This window comes from Pipistrellus hanaki, assembly GCF_964339955.1.
Source record: "Pipistrellus hanaki genome assembly, chromosome: 6".
NCBI lineage: Eukaryota > Metazoa > Chordata > Mammalia > Chiroptera > Vespertilionidae > Pipistrellus > Pipistrellus hanaki.
Genome location: NC_140508.1, coordinates 73,932,575 through 73,947,822, shown reverse-complemented (window position 1 = coordinate 73,947,822; position 15,248 = coordinate 73,932,575). Strand labels below are relative to the sequence as shown.

The 15,248-nt window shown below is 38.8% G+C and overlaps 1 protein-coding gene across 1 annotated transcript; it reads right to left on the bottom strand.

The window, feature by feature from the left end:
• Positions 1-1,089: 1,089 nt before the first annotated feature.
• Positions 1,090-10,161, bottom strand: IER3IP1 (immediate early response 3 interacting protein 1). Its single transcript, XM_084888203.1, has 3 exons — positions 9,958-10,161; positions 3,388-3,489; positions 1,090-2,301 (listed from the first exon to the last, which is right to left on the bottom strand). Exons 1-3 carry the CDS (start codon positions 10,046-10,048, stop codon positions 2,246-2,248), a joined length of 249 nt encoding a protein of 82 aa, XP_084744329.1. The 5' UTR covers positions 10,049-10,161; the 3' UTR covers positions 1,090-2,245.
• Positions 10,162-15,248: the final 5,087 nt, after the last annotated feature.

Here is a 15,248-nt window from a genome sequence, read left to right as displayed (position 1 = left end):
AATTGGGATATTTGGAGGCCAGAATGATCCCAGATTGTTAATTCTGGGAATGAGTTAGGAGGATGTGGGCAGGCAAGCAGGGCACTTAAATTACTACCTACTACAATGATACCAACGCTACTAAATCACAACTGCCCTGGGGAAACTAGGGTTAACCTGTGAAAGCTTGCGGACCTCCCCTTGGGCAAATTAAAGTTAGAAACGTGTAAGTGGCTTCCAGAGATGAAATACTTTGATATTCAGTGCTTCACTTTCCCCAGAACTGCTTTGCTACAGAATACTCTGATCCTGCCCTGCTGTGCCTGCTCCCTAATGGGAGTGTGAACTTCTGCAGTATCTGACACTATATGAGTATGGTGTGGTGCAATGTCTTACATGAAAATGGCATCAGGACAGTCTCTTTTATTTTTAAAATTCTGTATGGCTCATAGGTGTTGGAGAAATGGGAATACCCTCAATTAACTACTTTTTTTTGAATGTGGTCAGTAGCTTACACTCAAACTCATGCATCAGCTCTTTGTAAGGTCCAAAGAACATTGCCTTTTAGTGCCGAATATGGTACCCACATGAACCATGTAATCAACTGTGAATCACTGGTGCTTTTCTTTGGTTCAGCTATAAGCCTGGGGCCCAGAGATAATCCATCTGTAACTCGGGGATGGCCAACAGGCATTCAATACTTGCTTCAGTTTTAGAAGTAAATTAAGTCATATAAAAGTTGCTCATGAGTCTTCTTGATGTCAATTCAATTCACTGAAGAAAAAAAAAATGGCCTGGCTGGTGTTGCTTAGTGGTTGAAACTTGACCTATGAACTGGGAGGTCAAGGCACAAGCTCAATCCTCAGTAGGGGGTGTGTAGGAGGCAGCCAATCAATAATTCTCATCATGACATTTGTATCTCTCCTCTCCCTCTCCTTTCCTCTCTGAAATCAGTAAAAATATATTTTTTTAAAAAGTGGATTGTGAATGTTTTCATTAAAACTGTGCTTAGTGATTTTACAGAAAACATATATAGAAAGTGTTACACACAAAATGAGATTAATTTCATTAGTACCTGATAGGTATACACTAAAGTAAAAAAACACGTACTTGACTTAGAAATTTTACTTTATTTACAAATGTGCTATAAACAAAGATGCAATTCTTCCCCTTTTAAATATTATAACCCATAATTTCTAGAAAAAAAATTTACATAGTTTTATTCTTTCTGCATAAAACTGTATTATGGGAGGAGTTAAATACAGAATGGTCTAAGACATAAAAACAAAACTTATCCAGCATGAATGCCCTAATGACAGATGGAAATAAGAATTAAGACTCACAAGCCTTCAAGTATTACTCCAAGAAATGGAAACATGGATACTTTTGAGACAGGTAAATGCTTCTTACATACGTAAGTCTTCTTACATAGATAAGTCTTCTTACATATTATAGTTTATATTGTGATTGTTCAGGATTGGCTCTTAGAGGCTAATGTTTATGCTGATTTCAAAATATAAGTCACCATTGTAAAAAGGGTCTATACTTTTCTACCAATGAAAATATGTAGATACTAATCTGGTCTCATTATGCAGACCAGTTATTAAAATAATAAATGCATGAAAATAATTTAAAACAAAAACACAATCGCATTGACTGATTTACAAAATTATAATTCTCCCTAAAGTCAGACTGTATTGCTCCTTGATAGTTACTATGAATTTGAATTTTTTAAAGCCAAGACAATATAGACAAAATATTTAACAAGAGGTCAAAATAAAACCATCTCAATTACCTATTTATCACTTTATATGTAGTAATTAGTTTTTAAATCCTTTAAGTTTTATCTAGGAGGATAATCACTCTCTGAGCATAACTAAGTCACAATGAACTTCAAAAGTTAAAAAAAAAAGCATCCCTGAGAAGTGAGAGAAGAAGCTCTAAAAACACAGAAGTGAGTCCTGCATCCTTTGAACAATCTTAACCATAGCACAAACTTTTATTAACAGTCAGCAATCAAATGTATTCCAATCCTGGATAGTTAATACCTCTGATGATCTGATCTTTTTATAATGAAACTGTTAAGTGCAACATTTTTTTAAAAATCAGATAGAGACTCTGGGTTTTTTTGTTTGTTTGTTTTGTTTTTATCATGTTTACATTTTTGTCAAGTCCAGGGACAGCTAAGATATGTATATTCCAATAAAGATAAAAGTAATAACTTCCGCTGACATCTCTTCTGAGTCTCCATTTCCTCCACTGATCTTCACCCAAATAGTAAAAGCAATACAATTACAATTGAGTTTACGATTATCAATGGCACTGCAAAAAAAAAAAAAAAAAAAAAGTTTGTTATTAGAAAGAAAACTAAGTCATAGTTACTAGCATCCAGGAAGGTCAGCAATACCTAACAATATGTCATCATACTCATATTACAAATACTCATAACAGGAACATTCAAACATGCACTGGTTGATAAACTCCAAATTAATTTAAAGAGGGCTTGTGTGACAGGGGATAAGGGTCACAGTGATACAAGTGGATTAATCTGAAAACATCTGTGGATGGTGCAAGTGTAGCTCTGGGAACACAAAAGCACACCGGACTCAGGCAGAAATAGACCCATATGGCTACCAGGGATACCGGACATTAGAAATATGTACAAAGATGCCGAAACCGGTTTGGCTCAGTGGTAGAGCCTCGGTCTGCGGACTGAAAGGTCCCAGGTTCGATTCCGGTCAAGGGCATGTACATTGGTTGCGGGCACATCCCCGGTGGGGGGTGTGCCGGAGGCAGCTGGTCGATCTTTCTCTCTCATCGACGTTTCTAGCTCTCTATCTCTCTCCCTTCCTCTCTGTAAAAAATCAATAAAATATATTAAAAAAAAAAAAAGAAAAGAAATATGTACAAAGATTATTTCATAGTTTCATCACCAAAGTAAGAATGAACTTATCATCCTATTCAAAGTGGTGGTTAAAGCAACTAAAAAAAGGAGGAAGACAGAGAGACCCTAGTTTTAATGGTTTTCAATAAAAAAATTGAGGTTCCATAAAATATTTCCTAAGAAAATAGCAAATGTGGGACTTCTATTTTTCTCTTGAAAGCCTGATGGGACTTTAGATGACTTTACCACTTGGAAGCAACAGAATTTCCAAAAGGCAAGAATATTATTGTCTTTCAACTCTGAGGTAACATACAAACAGGTTACAACACTGAGCATTCAATTTGTACCAACTGCTTAGAAATAAGAGGCACAGAAAGAAACCAGTAACTTTTAAGCAATAAAGCCAGGTTAACGAGAAACAATTTCCTGCTACAAAGGTGGTATGTGATAGATAGTATTCACACCCAGTTAAATCAAACCACAAAATTAAAACGTAAGAGTGTTCTACTAGTTTTTCTTCTTACCTCTCATTACGGTTCTTACAGATCGAATAAGGTTCATTAGCTGAGATTTAATTCCTGGCTCCTCTCCGAATCCACCAATTCCCTGGTCTGTTCCCCAGCCGACTGTACAATATAAAAACGATTAGCAGTGTTAAAATGTTTCATGCCTTTGCCTTGCTCCTTCATTAGTCATTTTCTAAAAGATTATCTTGAGCCTTTGTTAAAGACATAATTTATAAAGTCATATGACTTAAAAACACTACTAAGTGAAATACTTTACAGTATATTTTTTACTTTTGATAAGCAACAAAAACTCATTTCATTTCCACTGTGGTGTTATAAATTATATTATATCTAATAAGTTATTCCATGGTAAAGATGAACACTGTAACACCCTGATTGATGTTTTTATTCCTTTTTTAAACTAACAAAGTATTTTTCAAGTCAGAACTGAGAAAGCAGTGTGTCAGTTGAAAAATTAATTAGATCAATTCAGAATTTTGAAGCCCAACACTATTATCAGTATAACGACACTGTACTAGTAACCAAGATTCACCATCTACATTACATAGGGGAAATTTTAAGCTAAAACTGGTCATAGCTTGGTCCGGCCTTTAGGGCATGCTCTATCATGCCAGCAGGGGCACATTTTTCCCCCGCCTTGATCATTCTTCATTTCTCAGATTTGAGATGAGGAATTTAGCTCACTATCCTATTTTCTGTAAATGAGTCTTTCACCTTTTCCTACATCATTTTCCTGATATTATAAATCATTTTTTCTTTCCTTGCTAATTCCTTTTTTATTACCTGAAACATTCTCCTGAAGACTTACATGTCCTATATCTACAATGTTTCTTTCTCTTGTCCTCATTTCAGATTCACCTGTCATATTGCATGACTCCAGTTTTTAAAAATCTCAAATGAACTGTTAAGCCTTAAACTTAACAGAGAATAAATCTTTATTTTATACATGATATCAATATCATGAAACAAGATTTCACTTTGCTCAATGATTTTTTTGTTTTGGCAGCCCAAGCTGACTAATATAATTTCATGTTTCTTTTGTATTACTCATAATTAGTACTGGATATAATACTTGTCTGGTTTTTAAAAAATGTGTGGTTAAAATAACAGTTTTATTGAGATACAATCATCTACCATCCAGTTCAAACCTCTGAGTGCACGATTCAGAGGTTTAAATATGTTCACAGAGTTGTACACACTCAATTTTAGAAAATTTTTATCACCCCCAAAAGAAACCCTGTACCCAATAACAACCACTTCCCATCCCCTCAGACCTTCTAGCACTAAGCAACCACTAATCTGCTTTCTGTTTCTATATAGTTGCTTATCCTGGACATTTCATATAAATGAAATCATGATATGCAGTCTTTTATGACTAACTTCTTTCACTTAGCATAATGATCTTAAGGTTCTGCCATGTCTCATACATCAATATTTCATTCCTTCTTGCTAACAAATAATATTACATAGTGTGGATACACCACATATCATAGTCATCTATTTATCAGTTGGTAGACATTTGGACTGTTTCCACTTTTTAGCTATTATAAATCATTAGCGGCCCAATGCATGAATTCGTGCATGGGTGGGGTCCTGAGGGGGGTGGGAGGATCAGGCGGATGGTGGGATACCCTTGCTGGCCCAGGATCCAGATCCAGCTAGCCAGCGATGCTGACCCGTCAGTACCTGACCTGTTCTTTGGAGATCAGACCTGCAGGACTACTGAGGGAGTGACTGGTTGCTGCTGGCGTGGTGGGTCAACAGTATGGGTCAGTCAGCTGAGCAGTACTCCCACTGGGGGGGCACACTGACCTCCAGGTGGCAGCTCTTGCATTGGGCATCTGCCCCCTCATGATCAGTGTGCATCACATTATATTCCCACCAACAATGTATAAATGGTTACAATTTCTCACCAACACCATCTCACCAACACATTACTGTCTTTTTTATTATAGTCCTAATAATTGGTGTGAAGTATATTTTATTAGGGTTTCCATTTGTATTTTTCTAATGATTAATAATGTTAGCCATCAGATAACCTGTCCAAATTTTTAAATTGGATTGTTTATCCTTTAATATTGAGTTGTAATAGTTCTCTATACACTCTGAATAGCAGTCATATATCGTATATATGATTTGTAAATATTTTCTCCCATTCTGTAGTTGTCTTTTTATGCTCTTGATGGTGTCCTTAAAAGGCACAAAATTCTTAATTTTGATGAAGCACAATTACGTATTTTTCTTTTGGTTTTTCTACTTTTAGTGTTGTATATCTAGAAAAGCTTGGTCTAATCTAGGGGTGAGGGACCTTTTTTCTGCCAAGGGCCATTTGGATATTTATAACATCATTCATGGGCCATTCAAAATTATCAACTTAATTTTGCTGTATTTGGTCAAACATTTAATTAACTCACTCTAATGCCTTGGCAGGGCCAGACTAAATGATTCTCCATGTTCCCCACCCCTGGTGTAATCCAAAGTTACAAACTTTTATGCCTATATTTTCTTCTAAGAGTTGTATAGTTTTAGGTTTCACAGCTTATAAGTCTACAGTTTTGAATTAATTTTTGTTTTTGGTATGAAGCAGAGGTTCAACTTCATTCTTTTTCCTATGGATATGCAGTTGTTCCAGCACCAGTTGTTGAAAGACTATTCTTTACCCATTGAATTGTTTTGTCTTCCCTGTCAAAAATCAATTGACCATACCATAAGGATTTATTTTTGGACTCTCAAAACTGCTCCATTGGTCTACATGTTGATCCTATGCCAACACCACAATGTTTTGAGTGCTGTGGCTTTGTAGTAAATTTTGAAATCTCAAAGTGTGAGTCATCTAACTTTACTCTTCTTTTTCAAGATTTTTTTTGGGGGGCTATTCTTGGCCCATTCCTTTTTCCTCAGAATTAACTTGTCAGTTTCTGGGGGGGGGGAAAAAAAAAAAGCCAACTAGGATTTTGATAAACTTTGCATTATATCTGTAAATCAATATTATTGTTTGGTATCATCTAAGCAACATTAACTCTTCTGATCCATGAACAGAGGATGTTTTTATTTTAATTACCTTTAAAAATATTTCTTCTTTAATTTTATTCAACAATACCTTATAGTTTTCATAGCATGCGATTCACACTTTTGTTAAATTTATTCTTAAGTACTTTATTCTTTTTGAAATTATAAACAAAACTGTTTCATTTTTTTAAAATTCATTGTTCATATATAGAAAAATAATTGATTTTTGTTACTGATCTTGTATCTTTAACCTTACTAAACTCACTTATTAGTTTTAATAGTTTTAGTTACTTCTTAGAATTTCCTATACAAGACTGTCATTTATAAACACGAGATAGTTTTACTTCTTTCAACCTCACAATCTGGATATATTTTCTTTTTATTCATCTAATTGCCCTGGCTAGAATCTCCAGTACAATGTTAGAAGTGGCAAGAAAGGGCATCTTTTCTTATTCTTAATTGGGGAAAGCACTCAGTTTTTCTTTCTCTTTTTTCTTCTTTTTTCAAAAATTTTAATACATTTTTATTGATTTTGGAGAGGAAGAGAGAGATATAAACATCAAAGATGACAGGGAATCATTGATTGGCTGCCTGTTGCACGTCCCCCACTGAATCAAGCTGGCAACCTGGGCATGTACCCTTGACTGGAATTGAACCCAGGACCCTTCAGTCTGCAAGCTGACACTCTATCCACTGAGCCAAACCAGCTAGGGCAGCACTCAGTTTTTCATCATTATATGTTAACTAGAGGCCTGATGCACAAAGATTCATGCAAGAATGGGCCTTTCTTCCCCTGGCTGCCGGCACCATCTAGGCTCTGGCAGGAGCCACCTTTTCGCTCTAGCCCTGAGCTACCTTTCCACCTTCTCACACTTCCCAGGGGCCTGGAGCTGCTGGGGCAGTGCGGGGACGCCTGCGTATGCAAATTAACCTGTCATCTTTGTTGGATTGATTTGCATACCACTCCTGATTGGCTGGTGGGCATCACAAAGGTACAGTCAATTTGCATCTTACTCTTTTATTAGTGTAGACTAGAGGCCCGAGGCATGAAATTCTTGCAAGGGGCTCAGCCCTCGCAGCTGCAGCTCAGTCCAGAAGGTCATCCCTCTGGACGGTCATATTAGCTCTTTCTTATATAGAATGTTACCTGGGGTGTGTGAGGTGTGAGGAGGGTGTTTCCTAGATATTCTTTATCAAATTGAGGAAGTTCGCTTCTATTCCTAGTTTATTAGAAGCGATTCAAGGACTATTTTGGTCACCAATTCCCCTTGTACTCTTCTTTCCCTGAGCAATTTCATCTTTACATATGGCTTTATTTATCATCTGTGGCTGAGAAACTCAAAGTTCAATCTACACTGTGGTTCTTGCATTGTTTTATGGATTTAAGTCCAACTCACTACTACTTCACATCCCTGCTCGCTTATCTCACAGATATAATTTCAAACTCAGCATGTCCTAAACTTATTTCTTCACCTTATCCACCACTACTACCCCCATTTTCCTCCAGTACTCTGTAACCCGGTAAAGGTACAACTCTTCACTCGGTTGCTTAAGCCTGAAAACCAAGGGAGATCTTTGACCTTTTCCTTTCTTCCTTATTTCCAATGTTCAAACAATACATTTTGCCTTTCTACCTTTAAAGTATCTCCTGATTTGTAATAGTTTCCTAGGGTTACCATAAGCAGCACACACAGGGTGGCTCAAAACAAAAGGAAATTTACTTTCTCATAGTTCTGAAGTCTAGAAGTCTTAAGATCAAGGTGTTTGTAGAATTGGTTCCTTCTGGAGATCTGAGACATAATCTCCTCCACAACCATCTCCTAGCTTCTCACAGTTAACGGAAACCTCGGCTCCGTTTGGCCTGAAGCTGCCTAACTCCAGTCTCTGCCTCTGTTGTAGTGTGGCCTTCCCCTGTGTGTCTGTGTGCCTCCGTATCTCTTTCTCCTTACATGGACACCTCATTGGGTCCACAGCCCATCCTAACCCAGTGTGACTTCATCTTAATTACACCTCCAGAGTCTCGGGTCACATTCACAGGTACCAAGGGCTAGGACCTTGTCTTTTGGAGAAGGGGGGGGTGGGGGGAGGGGGAGGCAAGCGCAATTAAACTCACAACATGATCCCTTCTACTATTCTGTTTGTATAGTGGTGAAAAGATGGACTTTTGAGTCAGGTTGCCTATGTTTGAATCCTAGATCTGCCACTTTCTAGCTGTATGATCTTAGAAAGTTTATCTGCTCTCTTATCTGTAAAGTGGGGATGAAAACTATCGCATAAAGTTGCTGTCGGGGTTACACAATATATGTAAAGTGCGTGATACAGACCTGGGCACACAGTGTTAAGTATCAGTTGTTATTATTATTATTATTATTATTATGCCCACCCAACTGATAGTGGACCCTCCCTCTCTCAACCCTTCCAACCTGTTCTCCATACTATAGCAAATTACACAAGTCTGGTCAAGTCACTGCCCTGCTTAAGACCTTGCTTTCACCTGCCCCTGAGTTTTCTCACCCTCTGTTTCTCCCAACCCCTCACCTGCACCTCGTTAATGTTTACTCACTTATCAGATTTGTAGTTAGACACACTTCCTCCAAGAAGCTTTCACAGATTCATAGGTTAAAATTTCACTGCGCTTCTCTTCCATAATATTCTGCATCTTTGTTATTGTGACCTGTTCAGTTTTATTTAGATTAACTTCCACTAGAAGGTCAGGGTAACTGCTGTAACCTCATCAACTCTTACTATGTGGGCCTGACACATAATCTGTGCTCAGTAAATTTATTCTGGAGAAATAAAATAATAATCTTGCTCATGGGTTTGAGTTGCAATGATTCACACAAATATAACTGGTACACTGTGACACATGGTGCCTCCTACAGCAAGCAAGCAGCCTGCGTTGCCCAGGATGGCCAGGGGTGAGGGGGTTGAGGGGTGGTGCTGGACTGTGAGGTCCCGGTTGGCATAACCTGTGTCTTTATTTTTGTATGATTCCAGTACAGTTCCTGGCACATCGTAGATGCCCAAAGCTGTGGGCTGAATAAACTTTCTTGGAACGTGGGTGGCTGGATGCCGAGACAATACCATCACTTTCCCTTTCCTCGTAGCCCCAAAGCCCACGAACCCCCACAGCGCTCCACAGTTCATTCACCCAATGACCTGTGCTCCAACTGAGCCACGCCCTTCCCTCTTTCGCTGAAAACTCAAACCCCGGGCTTTCGACCATAAGCGGCCACAGAGAAGTGCATTAAAGCATTAATCGAAAGTAATCGCGAGCCGGGGCGTCCCTGGCTCATTTCAGGATCCCCATTCCCACCCCCAGGACCTGGCACGCAGCGGGTGTCTATGGAACAATCTTCACCCCGCTGGTGAGATGCAAAAGGCTCGGCTCCCCCTCCCCCCGCAAACCCCGCCAGAAAGGGCCCCCACTCAGGCCCTCAGCCGCCTCTCGTCCCGCCCCAGGCTGTCCCGCCCCAGGCTGTCCCCCGCGCGGCGGTCCCGGGGTCGCGCCCCCGGGCAGTGCGCCGCTACCTCCGCCCGGCCCCACGTCCCACTCACTGTTCTTGAGGAATCGCTCCTCGTGCAGCACCGCGATAGCATTGACGCACAGCAGGGCCGCCTGCAGCAGCGAGTACAGGGTGAAGGCCATGGTGGACGGGAACCACCCCGAAGCCCAGCAGATTCGTCTGCAGCCGCCGCAGGGAACGTGGCGCCGCCGCGGCCGGCGCTCTCCTACGGCGGCCGACGAGGCCCAGAACGCCCTCTCCGAGAAGCCCCGCCCCCGACTGGCTGAGTCCCGCCCCCACGCCTGCGTCAGCATAGTCGGCTGCTGGGCTGTCCAGACCCGTGCTGTCTAATGCCAGGGCCACGTGTGACTGGGGAGCGCTTGAAATGGGCTAGTGCAAATGTGTGGGGCTGGAAGTGTAAAATATACATCGGATTTCAAAGATTTGGGACGAAGACAAGAACGTAAAAATCTTTGAATAATTTAAAAATGTTGATTACATGTGAACTATGTTGAATATATTAGTAACTAGTTAACATTTACGTTATTTCCAGTTTTAAAAAAAATGTGGCTGTGTGGATATTGAGAATGACATGTGAGCTTGAATTATATTTCTATTGCGTAGTGCTGCATTAGATGCTGCCAAGATATATATGTGATGCTAAAATACCTAGTTTATAGATGAAGAAATGGAGGCTTTGGCAAATAATTTTTTTTTAATGAAAATAAAATAACACGTCTTAAAATTACTCAGTGAGAAGCATTTTCTGTTTGATCAAACTCTAGTCAGGCTGCTCTGAGCCCTCTACTAGGCCTCAACCTTAGTGTATAAAAAGTACAGATTCTCAACACATGATTTCATCCAATCACTTACCCCACATTAAAAAACTTAAAAAAAAAAAAAAAAGCCAAAATCATTAACATAGTTTATAACAGCTCAAGACCTTATGCCTAGGATGACCCCTTAACGTGCTTGCCTGGGGGCGTTTAGTCTGCCAAAAAAATTCCCTTTGTCTTAGCCAACAGCTGCAAATAGGCCCCTGGTCCATTCTGCATTACAGCACTTACCTAAAGGGCTTACAATTGTGAATCCTTCCTGTGTCCTTTTGATATATATAAGAACCTCCCACAATTCAAGAGTCTCTTTCTTAAGAACCGGAAGACATACTTTACAATGTAAACTTCAGGAAGGATGGGGCCTCTGTCTCTCAGTCTCTGTGGAAAGGCAAGATCCTAACTGATAATTGCCAGCTCATAGACACAACTGGCCTAATCAACCTTTACACAGACCACACTTTGTATTTTTCACATTCTTGATTTTAAGGAGCACCTGTTCTCTTCCCTTTCAACTCCCTCATTCTCCATTTAAAATGCCCAGTCATTTCTGTACAGTTTGAAGTTGAGTTTAGTTCACACTTGACCCTCTTCCCTATTGCAATAGTATATACTAGAGGCCATATTATTATGATCTCTGAACGCATAATAATCTGGCCACTTCTAACTTCAACACATATTCAAATCTGCCCAGTTCTCATCTTTTCCACAACTAAAGCCCTGGACCATAGATTAATACAATTCTTCCTAGCAGGTCTCTGTGGTTCCACCTTGGTCCCTCTACAATTTATTCTCCCCAGAGCAGCCCATGTACTTCTTTTAAATTCAAGTAACAAAAACTATTTGTTGGGAGAACTGGGTTACTTATCTTATAGAACTTCCCACATTCTCCGACGTTGCTAATTGCATCCTCATGGTCTTTCTTGGCTGACATAAATGCTTATGCACAATCTGGGAATCACCTGTATAGAGGGAAAACACTAGCTGATTGAAGGAAATGGTCACTATTTAAACTGGCTAATCCTTTTCACTAACTCAATGGAAAATATCAGGTCTGCGGTAAAGAAAAACTTTTTCACAAGTTAGATCTTAGAATAATCTTTCAATAAATGTGCTGTCTGCTCTTTCCACTCACATTTTTAAATTTCAGCATTTTTATTCCCACATTCATTAAAAGGAGTTTATTAAGGTAAGGATTATGCATGTTACTTATTAAAAATTTAGACTCACCTTGAAGAATGATAAAAATGGATGATTGGTTTTAACCATTTTTATCCTAATATATATTAATAGATATATTTATCTTATTGTCTATGTCTGAGATATGAATCAATGATGACTGATGTATGTTTGCTTTTAATCCTGGCCATTTACAGTGGCAACTTTGAGCTTAAATGGGTTTATGGCAGCAGAATTCACCCAAATGGGTTCAATTTGAGATAAGTATTGGACTAAAATAGGAAAATCCCACAAGAAGAGCCTCATTCATGTTTATGGATTCATACAAGCTATTCCTGGTATGAAACTCAAATGAAACCATTTGCAAGCTAAAAGCTTGTGCATTATGAAGTGATTCTGGAAATAGGGCTATTGGATATGGAAAGTTTCTTTAAAAAATAAAAATGAGTCACTGTATCTATTTTTAAATGGATTAATCGTGAATGGCTACATATAGCTGGCTGGCTGCCTGCCCGCCCTAAATACCACCTGAATAAATAAAAGCAGAATGAAAACAAACAAACAAACAAAAAAACTAGAGAAACCACTTATTCAAATGCATATCGTTTCTTCGCTCATGCATTCATTTATTCATTCTTTTACTCAAGGATAATTTATTGAACTTCTAAGATGTGCCTTACATTGTGCAAGGGGATAGGAAGGGTGCAGTAGGTTAAACGCAAATAATAATTCGACATACTCCTGCCCTTATGAAAATTATTAAGTAGTAAGAAGGATGCAAGGAGTTACAAAGGAGTAAATGTTCAGTGATTAAAAGAAAGGGAAAGAATGAACAAAAGTAGTTTAGAATAGGGTCTCCCAAATTTGGCCCATCATCACAATCTCCTGGTGAGAAGGCAGAAATAGAATATTGCGGACCAGCTATAATTGCAAGAAATATTAATCATGCTCTGTTAACTATGATTGTTTTGTTCTGATTAGAGAACCTGGCTGGAAGTTGCATGTAGGACCTGGGAGCTCACCTGGAAATTCAGCCCACCCTCCCCATCAGGGAGCCACCTATTATCATGGAAAGATGAACAACCTTGTTGCAGACCAGAGCCACTAGCCCTTTGAAAAACTCCCAGCCTTTGCATACACCATACCTGCAAATCTCCAGCTGCCATTACCTGTAAACTGCCCATTTGGCATACTCTTTTGCCTACTTCCCCATGTAATCTTTGTCCTTCTCCCTAATATAAGCAGCTGGCTTATGGTGGGGGGCAGAGCAGATTTTTGTGGATGACCTGCTGCTCTCCCATACTACCAGCAGAATTGGAATAAATGCTCATATATGTTTCAACCCCGTCTCTGTTTAATTGGCTCCAGGAGCGACAGGCAGTGCAGACCCATTGATTGTCCGGTTTCACTGGGAGCTTTTAATACATATACTTTTCTTCTGATTCAAGATGGTATATCAAGTACATGTGTTTCTCTTTACCACATCCTGAAACTCCATTAAATTGTAAAGAAATAAAAAAAAGGAAATACTTTTCTAATAATAAAGATAGAGGAACATAGACATTTCAATAATCCCTGGAAGAAAAAAAGGTAAGAAATAAAAATAAAAAAATGGAAGGAAGCATATGGATGGATGGTACTCAGGGGTAAAGCTGTAGCCCAGATTAACCATGAAGAGGTCACAGTGAAGGTGAGACTTTTCACTGTCCTGAGAAGTTTCACAAAAGCTCCTGAGTCAGAGTTAGAGGTATAACAGAGATCCAGAAGGAGAAGCTGAGCTGAAAAGAGGTGGATGGATTGGTCATTTGTATATGAAATAGTTAGCCTTCACAGCCCTGGCACCCAAAGTGCTTGGGCAAGACAGCCAACAGCCTGCATCTGCCCCTGGGCAAGATTGAAAAGATCTTGCTCTTGGGAAATTGCACTCCCTCTCTGAGGAGCACTAAGGCTCCCACTGTGCATAGTGCTGCTCTACCCCGCAGGGCTGCTCTTATTCTGGCATCTGGCAGGCTGTTAGCTTGACTACAGATTCTCTGCTAGTTGCGTCTACAGCTAAGCTGCTGATTTCATCCTTTTCCAAGTACAGAGAGCTTTCAGTTGGATATTTCTCCCCACCCCATTACATAAATATCCACTCAAGATATTGTTATTAAATATCAACAGGGAACAAAATGCATAATGAAAACCAGCAACACAAAAAGGAAGGACTAAAATGAAAAATTGGTAAAACAACTCAGAAGAAGACAGATAATTCAGGGGAAAAGGCTACTTAATGATAATAAAAGTGATTTGGGAGGCATTTAAGCAGAGAGGTTTCCCCCACCGCAAAACATTTCTATGTAAGAGGAACAATAAGTGAAAAAGAATTGTTAAAATTAAAACCTAACAGCCCTTTAAAAACATTCATTGGAAGACAAAATTAAGGGAATATTCAAGAATATAGAAAAAGCATAGAGACAGGATATATGAGACAAAACGGAAATATAGGAAAAATGGGAGTTTCATAAGGAGAGAAGAAAGTGAAAAAATTTTCAGAGATAAAAAGTTTATGAATATTCTAGCTGAAAACTCTTATTAGGTTCTGAGTAAATTAATTGGTTAAAAAAAAACCCTCACAAAAACCCAGTTACCTGGACCCATCATCATGAAATTCCAAAAAGTATTAAATCTTAAATTTCAAATCATATGAAAGATTCTAAAAGCTTCAAGGGAAAAAAAATGCTATCTACAAAAAAAAATGTAACTGGCATTAAATGTACTAGTAAAAGACAATGGTGTATTGCTTTCAAGGTTTTAAAAGAAAATAACTTTGGATCTTAAAATTCTACAAATCAAATTCCAGCAAATCAAACTATTAATGGTGAGGATAAAATAAATGTTTTTTAAAATGTGCAAACACTCAGTTTAGCCTAGTCAACCAACAAATATTTATTGATTACCTGTTTTGGCATTATTTTAGGCAATAGAAATAGAACAATAAACATGACAGAAGAAGGAAGAAAAGAAGGGAGGGAGGGAAAGAGGGAAAGAGAAAGGAAGGAAGGAAGGAAGGAAGGAAGGAAGGAAGGAAGGAAGGAAGGAAAAGGTTCCTTTTTCCTTCAATAAGAAACAAGAAATATAACCAGGACACAACAAAATAAAATGAAGAACAAACCCATGACCCAATAAAAAGTCAAGATAAATATTGAAGCATAGTAACCTCCATCTTGTGTAAAAACTGCTGTTTGAAATTTTAACCCTGCTATTTTGGCTTCTGTAAATGCTTGCTTGAATAATAGAGAAAATAAGCTCAACTATCTGACCTTGCAAGCATCTCTGCTGCAGTCCTTGG